At 51.3% G+C, this 15,929-nt stretch overlaps 2 protein-coding genes across 8 annotated transcripts in view; one reads left to right on the forward strand and one right to left on the reverse strand.

The window, feature by feature from the left end:
• Positions 1-6,798, forward strand: part of RIMBP2 (RIMS binding protein 2) — a 103,710-nt gene extending 96,912 nt beyond the window's left edge. For 3 of the 7 annotated variants that reach the window (XM_075533786.1, XM_075533790.1, XM_075533787.1), the window contains 4 exons: positions 1,944-2,047; positions 2,961-3,032; positions 3,584-3,718; positions 5,526-6,798. In XM_075533786.1, the coding sequence (XP_075389901.1) occupies positions 1,944-2,047; positions 2,961-3,032; positions 3,584-3,718; positions 5,526-5,714 (500 nt within the window). In that variant the 3' untranslated portion in view covers positions 5,715-6,798. Of the gene's footprint in view, positions 1-1,943; positions 2,048-2,960; positions 3,033-3,583; positions 3,719-4,082 lie in introns of all 7 variants that reach the window. The other 4 variants (XM_075533789.1, XM_075533792.1, XM_075533788.1 and 1 more) reach the window with 2 other exon arrangements.
• A 5,675-nt stretch (positions 6,799-12,473) lies between these two features.
• The window catches only part of PIWIL1 (piwi like RNA-mediated gene silencing 1), a 47,019-nt gene continuing 43,563 nt past the window's right edge, over positions 12,474-15,929 (reverse strand). Inside the window, exons 18-20 of the mRNA XM_075534424.1 lie at positions 14,133-14,258; positions 12,712-12,859; positions 12,474-12,590 (exon numbers count right to left, since the gene is read on the reverse strand). Coding sequence (XP_075390539.1) covers positions 12,474-12,590; positions 12,712-12,859; positions 14,133-14,258 — 391 coding nt within the window. The remainder of the gene's footprint in view (positions 12,591-12,711; positions 12,860-14,132; positions 14,259-15,929) is intronic.

A 15,929-nucleotide genomic window follows, 5' to 3' on the forward strand; every position in this document is an offset into this window, starting at 1 on the left:
CAGCTCCCATAGCTTGTCCAGGAGACATCTGATCCTGATGTTCTATTTTTATTTGCTGGTGAAAAAAAGTTGAAGACGAGAAAGCATGGCCCGCCCCCCTCCCCCATCCCCATCTTCCCTGGAGGACTGCCAGTGGAAGGATTATCTTCTAATTTCCCATTTGTTTCACATGTTGTCACGCCATGACTAGCAGCTTCTCCACTGACTCAGTTTTTCCATCTTACTAGAGACATTTGTTGAGCTAGGCTTACCAGGCCTTTCTCTCCTGTTCTGAGTGTTGATGTAATCAAATTATTGTCAATTGCAGGTTCAGTGCTACTCCTTTTTGAAGGTGGTTCTCTCTCGGTTGTGCTGCCTTTCATGAATGGTTGCATTCTTTGGTGGTTTTCCTCCCCGACGGACAGCAGGCTGTCACCCATCTCTAATATGCCCTCTCTGCTCTGGCAGTAAGTCGTATCATCTGATTCGCTGGCACAGAGCTGTTGAACCAAAGACAAAGCTCCCCTCCAGTCTTGGACAGGCAGCCAGCGCAGTCAACCAGCAAGCTCAGCCGTCCTCCGGCAGCAGCGGCGTCTCCCGCCCCCATGGATCCAACCTTTGCTTCCTGTTCACCAAGCTCACTCTTTGACTGGTCAGCTCCTGCCCACAGCTCCACTCCTGGCAGTTTCAAGCAGAGACCAGACTCTGTTTGAAATGGGCTTGATTAACAGTGATCAATCAAGTTAACACCTAGGTGTTTATTGTGTATGGATCATGGATGACAGCAAGAAGCAAACAGGAGGGAGGAGTGGGAATACAAAGAACGCTTGTTCTTCTGTTTGAGCCCATTGACAGAGCTGCTGTGTCCAGCCATCCCCTCCAGGGCCTGCCTTGTTTTGCTGCCCCTCCACTTTACTCCCGGCAGGACAGGTCTCTCCTGACAGCATGTCCAGAGTCTGTGAGAGGAAGTACCACCATCCTGGCCTTTAAAGAACATTTTGGCGGACTTCTTCCATGACCAGACACACTGGTTCTTTTGGCAGTCTGTGGTATTTTTAGTATTCTCTGCCAACACCGTGGTTCACGTAATGCCAAAAACTTAGTAGTGGAGTTAATAACTCAAAGGCAGGCAGAAGAAGAGAAAACCAGATAAAGTTAAAATATCTACAAATACGGTAGACCTTAATCCAACCACCTATATAAATAAACCTTAAATGTGACTTCACCAGCCAACCACGTAGACAAATATTGTCACACCACATAACAATCTACAGAAACCAGTCAAAGACAGAGATCCCGACAGTGAGAGCAGAGGAACAACTGCCCTAATTCACAAGAAAGCTGCTTGCTATGCCACACAGCTGACGCAGAGGCTTCCGAGCAGACAGTGTGCTCAGAGATAAAGGGTCTAGCAGTTCACCAAATGGACATAGAACTCAAGTGTTTCTGTACCGAGTAAGAGTTTCAAAATACATGCAGAAAAAGACAGTGGGGAAGAGTAACCTAAGTCCTAACTAGGTTTGGATGATATTGGGGTATACCCTCTTGGCACCCCCAAATCCAAGCATACACCAAATCTGGGCAGATAACGTAAGACCAACAACACTCGACCACCATTATCCAGCAGCTTGGTCTGCTTTAATCAAAGGACAAAAGAATTCACTCCACCTACCAGTGAAACACTGACCAACTGAAGTCATGCCCAGGGCCGTACAGCAGACCCTGACAGTGAATTCAGCTATTGCAGGAGTTTTCCCAGGTGCGGCGGCCCTCCTACGACACACAGCCAGCAGTAGGGGATAAATCACAGAGAGCAGAAACCAGCGAAACAATTTTATACAGACCGCAAAGGGTACATAAGGAACCATCACAAGTAACTCGGTTACTGTCGAGTAAACCCAGGCAGGGGTGCCACCAGGTGAAAAATGGGTGATGGCTCTCTCCCTCCTCCTGTCTCCACACAGAGAGAAACAGAAGGAGCGGCAGGCGGCATTCAGCACCAACTCGGAGAATGGTGGCTCTGTATGACTATGACCCGAGAGAGAGTTCGCCCAACGTCGATGTCGAGGTACTGGTGACCTGGGACGTAAAGCCACACCCTCAACCTTCACTGATGTGGCTGCTCCAGACTACCGCCCTAAGGCCCCTGACTTTAAACCTTCTCATCCTCCACTGTCAGCCACTGTATCCACATAGGCAAGAGTGAAGGGGGACCAGCGTGAGGGGACATGAGCCCTCGACTGACAGACCCTGTCCTGGCTCAGCCTGCCCCCCCATCCCCACTGCCAGGACAGAGGGGGTGCCAGTCTCTTGATGGTGGCATAGAAGGGCCGTTCAGGGAGAAGACGGCCATGTACAGGTTGGTGTTAAAAAGCCTGGACACGATGTATCTTCAGAGATGACAAGCTAGGTTTTCACGTTGAGGGAGCTCCCATCACGACCGTTCTGACGGGCCACAAGCGTCAGTGTGCTCAAAGATGTCTGCACGTGGCGAATTCCTGTCTGAGGTCTGGGGGCTCTTATACGTCAGCTGGGCTGTCCTTTCCACGTTTAGACTGGAGCGGCCAGCTTTGTGTGTGTCTGTGTTCTAGGGGCTGACGGGCTGGGACTGGCAGGGCATCTCAGAGCTATAGTTCTCGCTCAGTCACTGCCTCCTGAGGCAGGGGTCCTCACGCTTGGCTATGTCCGTATGTAACCAGGGTGGACTCTGTCCTCGGCAGGGTTAGCACAGGCTCACGTGTGCGTACTATTTTCACTCAGCAGTCTCACCTGGGTTTCACTACAGATGGGGACCACTGCCTCCATCGCTGCAGCAGAGGCTGGTGGGAATCTCATTCCTCCTCAGCACTGTCGGTCTTGGGTGGGCATTCTCGAGCGAGGTTGACTTTCCACAAGGCTGGGCAGACCAGCAGAGCCTTCCACCGACACAGAGTGCTGGCCATGGGGGACATCAGTACTGACTCCGTGTTCCGTTTCCACAGGCAGAACTCACGTTTTGTACAGGAGACATTATTACCGTGTTTGGTGAAATCGATGAAGATGGATTTTATTATGTAAGTTTTCAGTAGTCTGTCTCCCACTTGTGCACATGCGCAAGAGGAGGATCCCGCCTGCCGCAGCGACTCCCTTTTCTCGCGACAGTAATGTTGGGAGGTGCCCTGACCAGTGCCCATGCACATACCATACACGCTCCTCAACGTCCACAGTGTTTTGCCAGGGAGATGCGGAGCTCAGGGACGGCTGTCCAGGTGTCCTTGGGCAGAGGCTAGTGGTTGTGCCCAGACCACCCTCACTGGGGAAAGGCTGGTGGGTGGGGGTGGGAATCGCCTGTAGCACATCTGAGTCCTGCTACCTCTGTCCTCCCTCCAGGATAGGGTGGGTTGCCCCAAACGTGGCGTTTTTTAACAGTTCCTGTGGGAAGCTTCCAAGGTGGATGGGTCATGGCATGTCTTAGGCATCACCTACCTGAACTCCTGCTCATGGGGTTGTACTGTGACTCCCACGATCGCCAAGAGTCTGGGCAACTCTGGGGCCCTCAGTTAATGGAAGACAAGCATATCTAGGAAAATAAAGAGTTCTGCCTCCTCCCTCCCTGTGTTTTTAGGGGGAGCTTAATGGGCACAAAGGCCTTGTCCCATCAAACTTCCTGGAAGAAGTGCCTGATGACGTAGAAGTGTACCTTTCTGACGCACCATCCCACTACTCACAGGACACACAGATGCGGTCCAAGGCAAAAAGGGTAAGCAGATGCGCCCAGCCCTGTCCATGTCCCTTTGCACCCTGCCACCTCCCGTCACGGACTTTTGCGTCAGTGATTCCTATCCTGTGGGCTGACCTGGAGGCCCCCCCATTCCCAACCTCACAAACATGACCCTGTGCTGTCCTCCCTTTGTGTCACTCACGAGTGCGGGGGATGGCTGTTCTCTGGGGCAGCGATGGCTCCAGCCCCATTAGGGTCAGAGGACCACTCAAGCATATTGAGATTTTAGACTACATTCACGTGTAGTGTCTCATTTTTATTTTATCTCATCACGGCAAGTTTTTCTCTACCACATTTTTATATCTATATATTTTTATTTCTTTGCTCATCTGCTTGGAAACAGAAGAAGAGTGTTCATTTCACACCTTAATCAGGCAATGTAGCCTTCACGTAAGTGAGCAACTGAAGATACCTATAAAGATACCAACCTAGGCTCCCTTACAAGGACTAATGCGTAGACTTAAGGCTTCACTGTGGGCTTTAAAAACAGCAACAAAGAAATATGTCTCAAAACAAAAGCAAACACCATTGGACCTAAAGTATTAGGCTTTCTCTTGGTCTCAGTTGTAAAGCAACTGAATGTGTAGTGAAACTAATCGTCTTGACTAATCATTTCCTACTTGTATTATGAATATTATGAAAGGCCAACATTGGGAACATATTTCTTAACAAGCAAACTGTTTGTTTACACAGAGCAGTGTTAACATTAACTACAGCTGCATATTGCATTGCTAGCCACTCTCGGAAAAAGCACAACCTAACAACTTTGTTTACTGTAGGCACTTTTCATCTTATGGGGCTAAAAGCACAACCTGTAAGGTCACGCAGATGAATAGTGAGTAAAAGGTGACCTACCGGCACTCAGTTTACGTGCTCCCCCACCCCTCACTTCACACACGAGCTTATGCTCCTCCCACAGACATGCACGCACACACGTTTGGTGAAGACCGCTGTGCTGGTGTGCCAATGCAATACCCAGTTTCACGAGACGTGCAGCTGCACGATGGCATTAGACGGAGCAGCTGGTATCTTCAGGTGTGCTTTGGGATGCTTGACAAGGTGTTTTCCATGAGACCTAGACCTTGATTTTACATCCAAGCAAGCTGGAAGCTCTGGGTTTCGCTCTTTGCTTGCGGAAGGTGGGCACACTTCAGTGAGTGGGTGCGTGGGGGCGGGGGGGAGGCTCTGTCTGCGAGGACGGTAGGGTAGGCTCAAGGTCACTGACCCAGAGGTAAGAATACAGGAAGCAAACTTGGCAATGGGCTGAAAGACGTACTTGGACATCACGGATTTGAGGGAGGGTCTTTCAGCTTGCTTTGATGGCAAATTAAGGTTCATTTTATAGTTTTTTTTTTCTTTCAACCAGTGTGCCATCTCCAATATTTTTCTATAACTAATCCAGGAATGCATTAAACAATATTAGGATTTTATATAACTGAGTAATTTTCAGATAAGATTACTCTCAACCCAATTTGCTCTATGCTCCTCTTTTGGATTCTGGTCTTAATTGACAAAGCAAATTACTGCTGAGTGTGGTTCTGCCATAGCAGGGCCTCCCCCACCCCTGAAACATCCACTGTCTCTGGCTGAAGCCTGCCCTCCTGGCTCTCTGTGACAAGGGGATTCGCTTCTGTGGCATACTAGACTCATTGAAAGAAGAAATGACCCCCCCCTAAAAAAAAACCCTTTCCCTGGGTGGGAGTTGGGCCGGGCGCTGTGGCCAAGGGGGATTGGTGTTGGGGACACGGGCACAGGCGCTCAGTAAACTGTACCACTGTACCACTAGGTTCCTCCTGAGGGGTCAGGGACAGCAAGGAGCGCTCCATCCCCCACAGCCCATCTCCATTCGGGGTCACCTACGTCATCTATGGGTTCTGGTAGTCCCGGGAGAGGCAGGGAAATGTCCTCGAAAAAGAAAAAGGGGCTGCTTTCCAAAGGCAAGAAACTGCTGAAAAGGCTTGGTGCGGTGAAATGACCGTGGGCTCTCCTCTGGACGACTCCCCAATCGATGTGATTTTCTTTAATTCCAAACTAGGGCTTTCATGACTCAAGTCCTTCCTAAAAACCATCTTCTCCCCGCCACCAGTAGAGATAGCACTTTGCACACCTACCATCCGCTTTAAACCAACTGCAAGAGCCAGGAGGAGCCTGGGGCGGGAGGCGGGCGGGGTGGATGGCTCTGTGTAGCTCCCTCCCTGTCGCCCGTCTGTGTGCATTGGTCATCCACCCTGCAAGGAATGGTTTCCCACCTTCTCCCTCCTCCAAAATGCTGGCCTCCTAGTGCATAACTCTCAGTTAACTCTGGTCTTGCAATTCCAAGTTTAATCCGCCTTGATGTCCTGCCTTATAAAATGCACAATGATTTGTACTGTTGAATAAACAATTCCGTGTCTACGTGTATGTGGTGTGCGCTCAGTGGTCTCCACCCTCACTGACACAGTGGTTTGCAATCAAGCTGCACAGGCTACACAATTTACAGACACCAGTATGAGTCTTTACAGAGCCAGCCAGGACACAGACAGACAGACAGACAGACACACACACACGGACATGGACGCGTGCGTGCGCACACAGTGTTTACTCACTCAGCCGTTCGGAGGAGGGGTAGAATACCAGTATTTTGCCCCTGCCGGGCGCTGACAGCCCCCACTGCGCTCAGCGTTACATTCTGTGGCATGTAGATTTCCCTAATGTTCACTCTGTCACAATGCCATGCAGAGAGTCAGCGAGGGCCAGCACGCACGCACGCACACGTGCTACACCACACACAGCCCATATACCACACCACAAAGAGTCTGGTTCAAGGTAATTCCATCCAACCCTCCTCTCATCGGCATTTGAACAAAAGAAGGACAGAGTTGCTGGCAGATTGTCCTTTGGTGGTTTATATTTTGTAATTCTTGTCCACTTGTAAATTGTTTTTACTCTTTATACATATTTTCAGACTGCCTTTCTTTTGTAATTTATGGAAGGTTTATAAACGAGTGATCCAAGCTTTCCCCATATTGTAAATTGTAATATAACAGTATGTGTTAGATTTATTAAAAGAAAACGATTCACATACTTTGTGGGCGTGTGTATGTGTACAGTGTCACTATTTTATAGCAATAAAAATCGTCATTTTGTACAATGCCACGCTCGTTTGCTCTCTCTCCCAGCCCATACATGCAAGAAAAACTACGCTGTTTCAGGAAAGATACGATTACAACAACAGATGATGCTGACCTGTTGTGGAACTTGTGATGGGAACGCTGACACAGTCTTGCTGTTGATGTCGCCCCCTCAGGGGCAGGGAATGTGGGGCCTCACATTGCTGGCACAAGAAACACGTGTGAATACATCTTTTTCCTGGAATTCAAATAATGCAGACAGATAAAGGGCAAAACCATTTTAATACACTTGGGTTCCTGAGAGAGTCTAAAATCTTTTTCAGTTTTACTCACGTTTATTTCTATTTACCTCTTATCTGTATTGATTTCCTGATCTAGGTGGTATTTTTCCTTTAAATCGATCATTTCCCACACCTGTACCAGACAAGTGAACAAACTCTCCAGTCACAGTATGATGGCAATTTTATATCTCCAAGGATGAACCTAATTGCTAGGCTCACATAATGCAAACTGTTCAGTACAAAACTCAGAATATTTGCCATCCGACTCAATGCCTCCCCACCTCTTATGTGCTGGTTGATTCCACAGCACAGGGAGCATTCCCCGGCAGACACACCCACAACCTGATCTCATACTGACCCCCTCCCCCCACCCACTTTGTGCTGGACACGAGATGTATCACTAGGACATCATCTCTCAACTCCACCAGCGCTGTCATACCGACTCTGAAAAGAATGAAACAGTGATGCCATCCCTGGGCTCAGGCCTGAGGTTGGCACAGGACTGGGTGTATCGTGCACTGTTGTGCACAGGGGGACCATTATGGGTCAGAGTCGATGGCACCTGACAACAAACAGACCAAGTGTGTCTTCGCTGACTCGCAGCTGGCCAGGTGTTTCATGGGTCCTGGCACTTAGAAGACACAGGTCTACTGACAGCAGTGGCTGCAGGCAGACTACTGGCACAGGGTCCTCAGGGCAGCGTGAGCAAGGCCAGCCTATAGGCTCCATGGGCAGAGGGCAGGAACTCCTCTCACCACTCAGGGAATTTTCACCGTCCAAGCCTCCCAGATGAGGCACTTGTGGTGATAAAAGCCAAGATGTGCAGCAACAGGTGAACAATTTTCTCCCAACACTGCTCAAATCGACTAAAGTCCAGAAATGAGACCAGAAAAGTGACCCCTTCTGTCTACAATACAAGGACATGAGTCTGAGTAACTGCATGGTATGCCTAGTAAAAGCTAGGGTGCTAGCTAAGCTGGGCTCAAGAATACTTCTCAAAAACAATACTGGGTACCATTAAAAGAAAAATCTAAGGTTTTGATTTGGTTCCTGACAGTATGGTGAACAACTTTCTTATTGGTTAGTTACCATTAGGTGGTGTGCTTTTGAGTTGATTACCAATCCCAGAGACCCTATTAAAGAGAGTGAACGCCTCCCAGCCCTGCGCCATCCTCACCGCTGTCCTGTAGCAGCCCTTGTGGCCATCCATCTCCGTGACGGTCATCTTCTCTTTTGCTGGCCCTCCAGCTGCACCTTATTTGTAAATTAAGGTCCAAACTTCCACTGTTGTCTCTTCAAAAATGATTAACTTGGAAACTGCAAAAACACCTTTCGCAAAAACCGTGTCAAGGAGAAATCACACTGAACGGCAATGCAGGCAGGGTGCAGGGGCAGTGCCGCTTCTGGGCAATGTTACACATCTGCATGAGACGTGACACCAAGGAAGTCCCTTCAGCGAAGAGAAAGAGACGGTAAAGGGTAGGTGCACATGAGCAGAAAGCACTGAGAAAGTGCAGCTCTGTGAGAGGACAGCAGGGCAAGCAAGCTCCCAACAGCTCTGTCAGTGAGCTGGAAAGCACGGGGCTGCGGCAGGGGGGAGGGGGGGGCGGGGGGGCATGAGAAAATTCCTCTAAAACTGCTAACTATAAAAACAGATTTGGACTGGGGGTGGGGGGAGGGGCTTAGAGTAACAGTTAACCTGACAAAGGGTATTTACAAAAATTCCCTAATGACACTGGTCTTACAAGGGGAGAAAGTTAGAAGCACTCACATGAAAAATGGACACAAAGTGAGACTGCTCACTGTTGTCTCTCTTCTTCAGTGATCCATGGAAAATGCTCTTCATGAGAAAGGGAGGAGAGACACTGGAACTTGCCTGCTCTTCTGTGCCTAGAAAGTCCTCAAACCGAAGGGTCCAGAGGAAAAGCATGGACAATCAAGTCCACTCCCATCCACTTCAACAGAAATGACAGTCTTTCAAAAACCCTGAAGTTCCCATGAATAAAACTGATGAAAGACTTAAAAAAAAAAACCCATTCAAAAGATGGAGAGATCTAGAATCACAAACATACCCTTTCTCCCCAAATATCTCTAACTTCAATGCAGTTTAACCACAAAGGGAGTCCAAAATCTATATAAAACCAAAGGGGGAAACTTGCCCTACCTAGTATCGGGGAGCGGAGGGGAGGGGTGGGGGGACGCATTCAGCTATGTGATTTAAGATCACACGATGGATGACTGAGAGAGAGACTTCACTGAAAAGTTACCAGCAATGTGGGAGAAACAAATTGTATCCCTATTTCAAACTATATACAAAAAAGTTGTTGAATCAAGATTTTCCAGGTTTAGCCTAACTGTAAGCTTCCATGGAAAATATAAGGAATCCGCTCTCTGGCCTTGGGGTGCAGCAAAATGAGACTCACAAAGCAATACTTAATAGAACGGATACATTTACAAAACAAAGGTTGAGAACTCCCGTTTACCAAATGACACCTTAAATAGAGTGAAACCAGCCAGGAGAGATTTGTAGCACCTAACTGACTGGGGGGAGGGGGGGCTGTGAGGGATTCCTGTAAACAGTCACAGTCCCAGGGTGGTGTCAGTGGGTTCCAGGGCCACCTAACCATCTGAGGGCTGCAGGTTCATGGTCACACTCGATGCGCCTCAGAAGAGCTGGCCCCTGAGGACCGTGTGGAGGACAGTTGTACTCAGGTGCAGGTCGGGGCGCAGGGCTCAGAAGTGACTCCCTAACTGCAGGTTCTCTCTCCCCACACGCGCCCTCTGTGGAGCCTAGCAGGGAGACAAACCATACAAAGCAGTTCTACCAAATGACAGGCAGACCGGGGCTTCGTGTTGGTGTGGCTTCTGCAGCTGCTTCCTGTGAGGAGAGAACAGCAGGAGGGAATCCAGCCACTTCCCGCCTCACCCCCCCCCCCAGGGGCCGTCCAGGGTCCTTTTGTAATTACAGGCAATGCCCAGCACCTGGTGAGGGTGCCTGATGCCTGGAGACCTGAAACAACACCTGCACTGTGGTGCCACCCCCGCCCCCATTCTTTAAAACCCTCTCCACTTTAGGAGATGCTGCCAGGACCATAGCAGGGGAGGGGCAGGCAGATGATCCTGAAGCAGTACTTGGCAGGGTATCCCTGAGGGTAGATTACCTGTCCTTCGCTAGCAGCCGCTTCACTTACCCCATCTCCTGGCAGTGCCATGTCTGGGGACTGCCATCTCCAGGGATGCGGTTCGGCAGGCCTTTTTCCACAGAACCAATGGGGTGCTTGAACCGTCCCCCTTGGGTTGCTCACTCAGCACACAGGGACCCCAGTGTTCTCTGCCCACCCCGCTGCAACACGACTCTTACAGGATAGTGTTCTTTCCCAAACTCTGGATGGTACTGAGAGGTCACTGGCACTCTGGAGGGAAGACTCCCCACAGATACAGATCCCATCCAAGTAGCCATGCTGGGGGCAGAGCTGCCCTGGGAGAGAACAGGCAGGTGGGAGTGCTCAGCCTGACCAGGGCTATCCCGCTTGGCTTCTGCTGTGAGGGAGGGCCAGGCTTTAGGTGGGTGAGGCCCCAGGCAAGCTTGCCTAGATGCCGACTCTCTGGGCACCATGAAGAGGCTAAGCAAAACAGAGTGAGGCCACGTTCTGACAGTGACCACACAGCACCAGCAAACCCTCACATGGCCCTCACCCAGTGCCAGTTTCTATCTGACGTGGTGCTGCCTGCCCCTTACCTGGATTCCAGTACCAGCAATGGGTCAGCCCTGTGGTGAGGCACGGCTCCCCTGGGGCCTCCAGGAGGTGCAGACAGGGACAGACTGGATGCTGGTGCCCCACAGGGCAAGGTCAGGATGCCGGTACCCATCTAGATCAGCCCGGGAGGCCCATCTGATCAAAACCAAATGGGACAGCCCACCATCCTGTCCTGGCTAGACCCTGTATACCTCCTGAGTCACCAGGTCACTGTTGACACTCTGCTTACCTGGCCCCTCCCCTAGAAGCTCCGATTCCTCAGGCCACTGTGGGCTGGGCATGGGGCACAAAGGCACAGATGCCCCTCCCTCCTGGACGAGTTCTGTGTGATTTCACCTGGTTCTCAGAAATCAGAGGTGAGTGACCACTCAAACCCAGCACCACCCAGTCCCGGTCCCTTCTGACACCCAGCCACCCCATGCAGCGGGTTCTGAGGCTGTACAGTTGCAGGGAGCAGGCAACCTCATCTCAGCCTAGCAGTAAGCAGTCAAATGTTTGGCCGCCAGAGCTCTTTAGGGTGGTGAAACAGCTGATATCCACCAAGCAACGCTAACAGCTGCTCCGAGTTCCAAGACCCTCACAGAACGTTTCTTCATCATCGGTCATGAGGGTGAAACCCAACAGAGATGTCTGCAGTGACTTTCCCACAGGGCGGGGGCAGCAGCCGCAGCCACTCACAAGCATCACTCTGAGACATCCTCCTGACACACAAGCCTGGCTCTGCCTGCATTTCCTGTGAGCATCAGAAGGAAGCCTGCGCTCAGTATTACGTATCGTGGGTGGTGATATTGCTTTAACTTTACTGACATGAAACATACTTTTTATTAATGGGATCACAGCCTTTGGAGCACAAACAACACACTGACCACAGATGGTGACAATGGCTTCAGTTTTATTTTGGAATGAATCGTATGTTGTCCTATACACATAAACAAAACAGCAAGGCACACACACAGATATGGCTACTTATCGCTATTACAGAAAATTACAATGGATCTTTGGCAGAAATTTAAAACTTCAACTACCCTTTTTAAACTCCTCTACCATCTATCCACAACAAAGAAACAAGAAGCAAACAGACCCCCACCCCCAAGAACCTGACCGCTGCCCTGCACCTTGCAGGGCCACTTCACCCTCACTGCCCGAGGCCTCAGGTCACACCCCACCTCTGAGTGTGGGAGGTCCCACTATTAATTCCATTTTCCTCTCATTTAAACTCAAAATAAGTATTCAAAACTTAGCAAAGTACACAGGACTGCCCTGCAGCAGAACCTGCTCCCTCCAGAAAGCTCTCAACAGGACTTCCCAGTGCCCTCTTCAAATACAAAGAACCTTACCCGCCACATTTTATCCAACACAGAAATAAGCAAATAAAATACCCTCATTGCACACTTAAACAAGATGAAATCCACAATCTTACTTTTTCCCTATGAAACAAGGACATCGGTTCACAGTAACATTGGACGCCAGCACCAGGCTTCCCCACTCCCTCCCCAACACTCATCTAGAGAAGAACATCCCACAGCTGCCATTTTCAAAAAGAAACACACCCAACAAACCCGGCTGCAGAGTGCTGTCCTCGCCGTTAGAGGTAGTAGAGGCGGTTTGAGAGGGACAGGTTGGGCTCTCTGTGGATACTCTGGCCCACAAGGAAAGCCAGCTTGTGGGCATACTGGCAGGGAGCAGGCACGCGGATGACACCCTTCAGGGAAAGAAAAACACAAGCCCTATTACTCCTGACGGCCTCTGGGCCACCCATCTCACCAACCAAGGACCTGGAACCAAGGCCCCTGTGGTGGGGTGGCAGGCGTCTCGGGACTCACCGGCCAGTTGTAGTACACATGGCACAGCTTGTAGGTCAGCCGCTGGATGTGGTCCGGCTTGAGGCCACTGTTGTCATAGATGACGTTGTAGTGTGTGGGCGAGACGCTGCCGCTCCTCACAGCTTGGCTCACGATGAAGAAGTCGTACCTGGATTACAAACCACAGATGGCAGGGAGGGGGGTGTGGGCTGAGCACCAACATCGAGACCACGCAAAGCTCTCCAGTGGGCCGGCCCTGCGCCCAGCCCTTCTCGGGTGGAAGGGGCCTTCCACAAAGTCGGAGCCTGTAACTCCTCCTCCTCCTCTCCGCAGCATGTCCTCCCACAGATACAGTTGCGGAGCTTTACCAAGGAGAGGTGGACCGCTACATCTTCCTGTGCCAATTCCTCCCCTTAAGTTAGATCCTCCAGAACCCATGTCAAAACTGACATCTACCTGAGGAACGGCAGAAAGGGGACCAAGCACCTGCCTGTCGCAGAGCAGGGTGCCCAGCCCACAAGTGCAGGAAGGGTCCGTGGACAGCATATACCCATGACCTCCGCAGCGGAGCCACACAGACCCTGAAGAGACCTGGTGGTTTAGTGGTGGCTGACCACACAGCTGACAGGGTGAACGCACCAGCTGTCCTCTGGGAGGAAAATGAGGCCCTTCTGCCTAGGACGCTCTAAGCTGCAGTCAGCTGAGTGGTGGTGGGTTTGCGTCAGTTTCTTTCACGGGCAACAACAGGAAGTACCCTCCCTACTGACGGTCCTGAGCTGGGTGATCCTTTGCTACAGACCCTTTTTACCCGCCATCCCCCCGCCCCCCAAGGGGTTTTGAGCAGCAGCAGTATCCCCCCGTGCCCTGGCTCTCCAGATTGAACGGGACCCTATGCCTTCAGGGTGGCCTGGCAACAGGTGGCTTTCCGGTCCCATCAGCCCAAAGTCCACACACAAACTCTGGGTACACGGAAGCCACGGTTCTCAACCACTGGGAACTGGAGCTATGCCTACTTCCATTAGGTCGGAGTATGAGGCCAGCGAGGCACGCCAGCAAGGCACGCCAGTGCTCCTTACTTAGTCTGCGCAGATACAATTAATTCTAGGCATTAACTAACTCTTCTCAAAGAAAAGCTGCTTAGAAATCCTGGTCCGCCTTAGACCCTACTTTGTGGATGATGTCAGAACACAGGGAGCCCTGGTGGCATAGTGGTTGTGAATTGGGCTGCTAACCACAAGGTCAGTAGTTCAAAACCACCAGCTGCTCTGTGGGAGAAAGGGCTTTGTACTTGTCTCAGAAACTCACAGGGGCAGGTCTAGCCTGCCCTATAGGGTCACTGCGAGGATTCGATGGCAGTGCGTTTCTGAGTGAGAGCACACTGGTTGGAGACCGGGTGTCTTCTAGAGGGTGTGCGGCAGGCACACTGCTGCTGGGGAACTCACCACTCGGGTCTGGTGACCTCCACGTCAATGACTGTCCCAGGGAGAGGGTTTTGGAGCCGTCCTCCCGACTGAGCAAAAAAGCGGGCATTCACGCGTTTCTTCACCACAATGACGGTGAGCCTAGGGCTAAAGATGACGAGGAGGGTAAGCACAGCGGGCTCAGGCACGATGGTGGCAGTGAGGGTCAAGGAGTGTTTTCTTCAGTTGTACAGAGGTCATGACAAGTGGGGGAAGATCCAAGGGCAGTTAGAAAAGGCGCCTGTGCCCCTGCTGGGGTGAGCAGTCGATGGTGGGGGAAGAGGAGTTTGGATGTCTTCACTGTGACACAAGGTCACCGAGCTTCCTCCACAGACCAAACCACCCCACTACCAGCCGCCTCATCACCCACCCTTATCACCCCAAAAGGTGCTTCAGGGGACTTGTGTCTCTGGGGTTCAAAGCTGAAAAGCCCCCACTGTGGGCCCCAGGCCCCTTCGGCTATGTGGAGCTTGGGGTATTAGCCTGAAAGTCTCGGTCAGCGATCTAGTTAGCGCCCAAGCCCCACAGCATGACCAGCTGTGTCAGAAGGGACACCAGTACAACCTACAGCAGTTATTGTCCTGCCCCTCCCAACTCAGCAGAGCAGGCTTCCCGCTCCCTCCCGAGCCTGGTCACTTCCCAGAGACCTGTCAGCTCTCCTGTGCTGCACGCTGTATCCACAACAGCACTCGGAGCGCTGCCTGGAGGCTGCCCGTGCTGGGTGCCCTGGAATGCCTTTTGCTCCCTCCCTCTTCAAGTGGCTATCGCTGCGCGGCAGACATCCTGGTAGCAATCAGTCAATCGGGGCATGTGATGCCCGGGAGCAGCGACGACCCAGGACGAGCAAACACTCCGTGCAGGTCACCATGATGATGGCCTCAGTGATTATGTGGCCTCTTCAGGGCACAGGTGAGGTTCCTAGTGGTGCAGTGAGCTAAGGGCTACGTGCAAGGCTGGCAGTTCAAAACGCCAACTGCTCCATATGAGAGTGAGGCGGTGTTCAGCTTCCAATCAGATTTACACCTATAAAGGATCCACTATGCGACAGAACCAACTGGGTGGCTTAGGTTTGGCCAGAGCACCAAAAGGACCCAACTCACTGCCATAGAGTCGGTGCTGACTCCAAGTCCCTGTGGGTCTATGAGACTGTCACGGCTCCTGGGAGTGGAAAACCCAGTCTCTCTCCAGGGGAGCTGCTTGCGGGCAGCCCCAACTACCGACTATGTATGTGGCAGCCCACTGTGGAGCTGCCACACCCCAGGCACTCCTGAAGCCTGCAGCATTGACCTCGCAATGCCGGGCCTGAAATTCTCCCCAAGACAGCCGCACAATCCAGTGGAGTAGGTTGTTCCCTTCAGACTGGCAGAGGGGTAAACCCAGGCGCATGGCAGTGGTGACTCACAGAGAGGCCCAAGCAAGGGCCTTGCTATATATCCACAGAGGACACTGTTGGGAGTGTCACCATCTACATGAACTGAAGCGGAAGCTACCATCTAGCCCAAGGGTCCTCAAACTTTTTAAACAAGGGGCTAGTTCACTGTCCCTCAGACCATTGGAGGGCCGGACTATAGTTTTTTTTAAAAACTGTGAACAAATTCCTATGCACACTGCACATATCTTACTTTGAAGTAAAAGAACAAAATGGGGCAAAAACATCTGGCAGGCAGGATAAATGTCCTCGGCAGGCAGCATGTGGCCTGCGGGCCATAGTTTGAGGACTCCTGGTCTAGCCAATGTCTCTCTGGACCCTGGTGGAACCCAGCGAGCCCTGCAGGGGAG

Source organism: Tenrec ecaudatus, chromosome 16, assembly GCF_050624435.1.
Source record: "Tenrec ecaudatus isolate mTenEca1 chromosome 16, mTenEca1.hap1, whole genome shotgun sequence".
In the NCBI taxonomy this organism is placed as follows: Eukaryota; Metazoa; Chordata; class Mammalia; order Afrosoricida; family Tenrecidae; genus Tenrec; species Tenrec ecaudatus.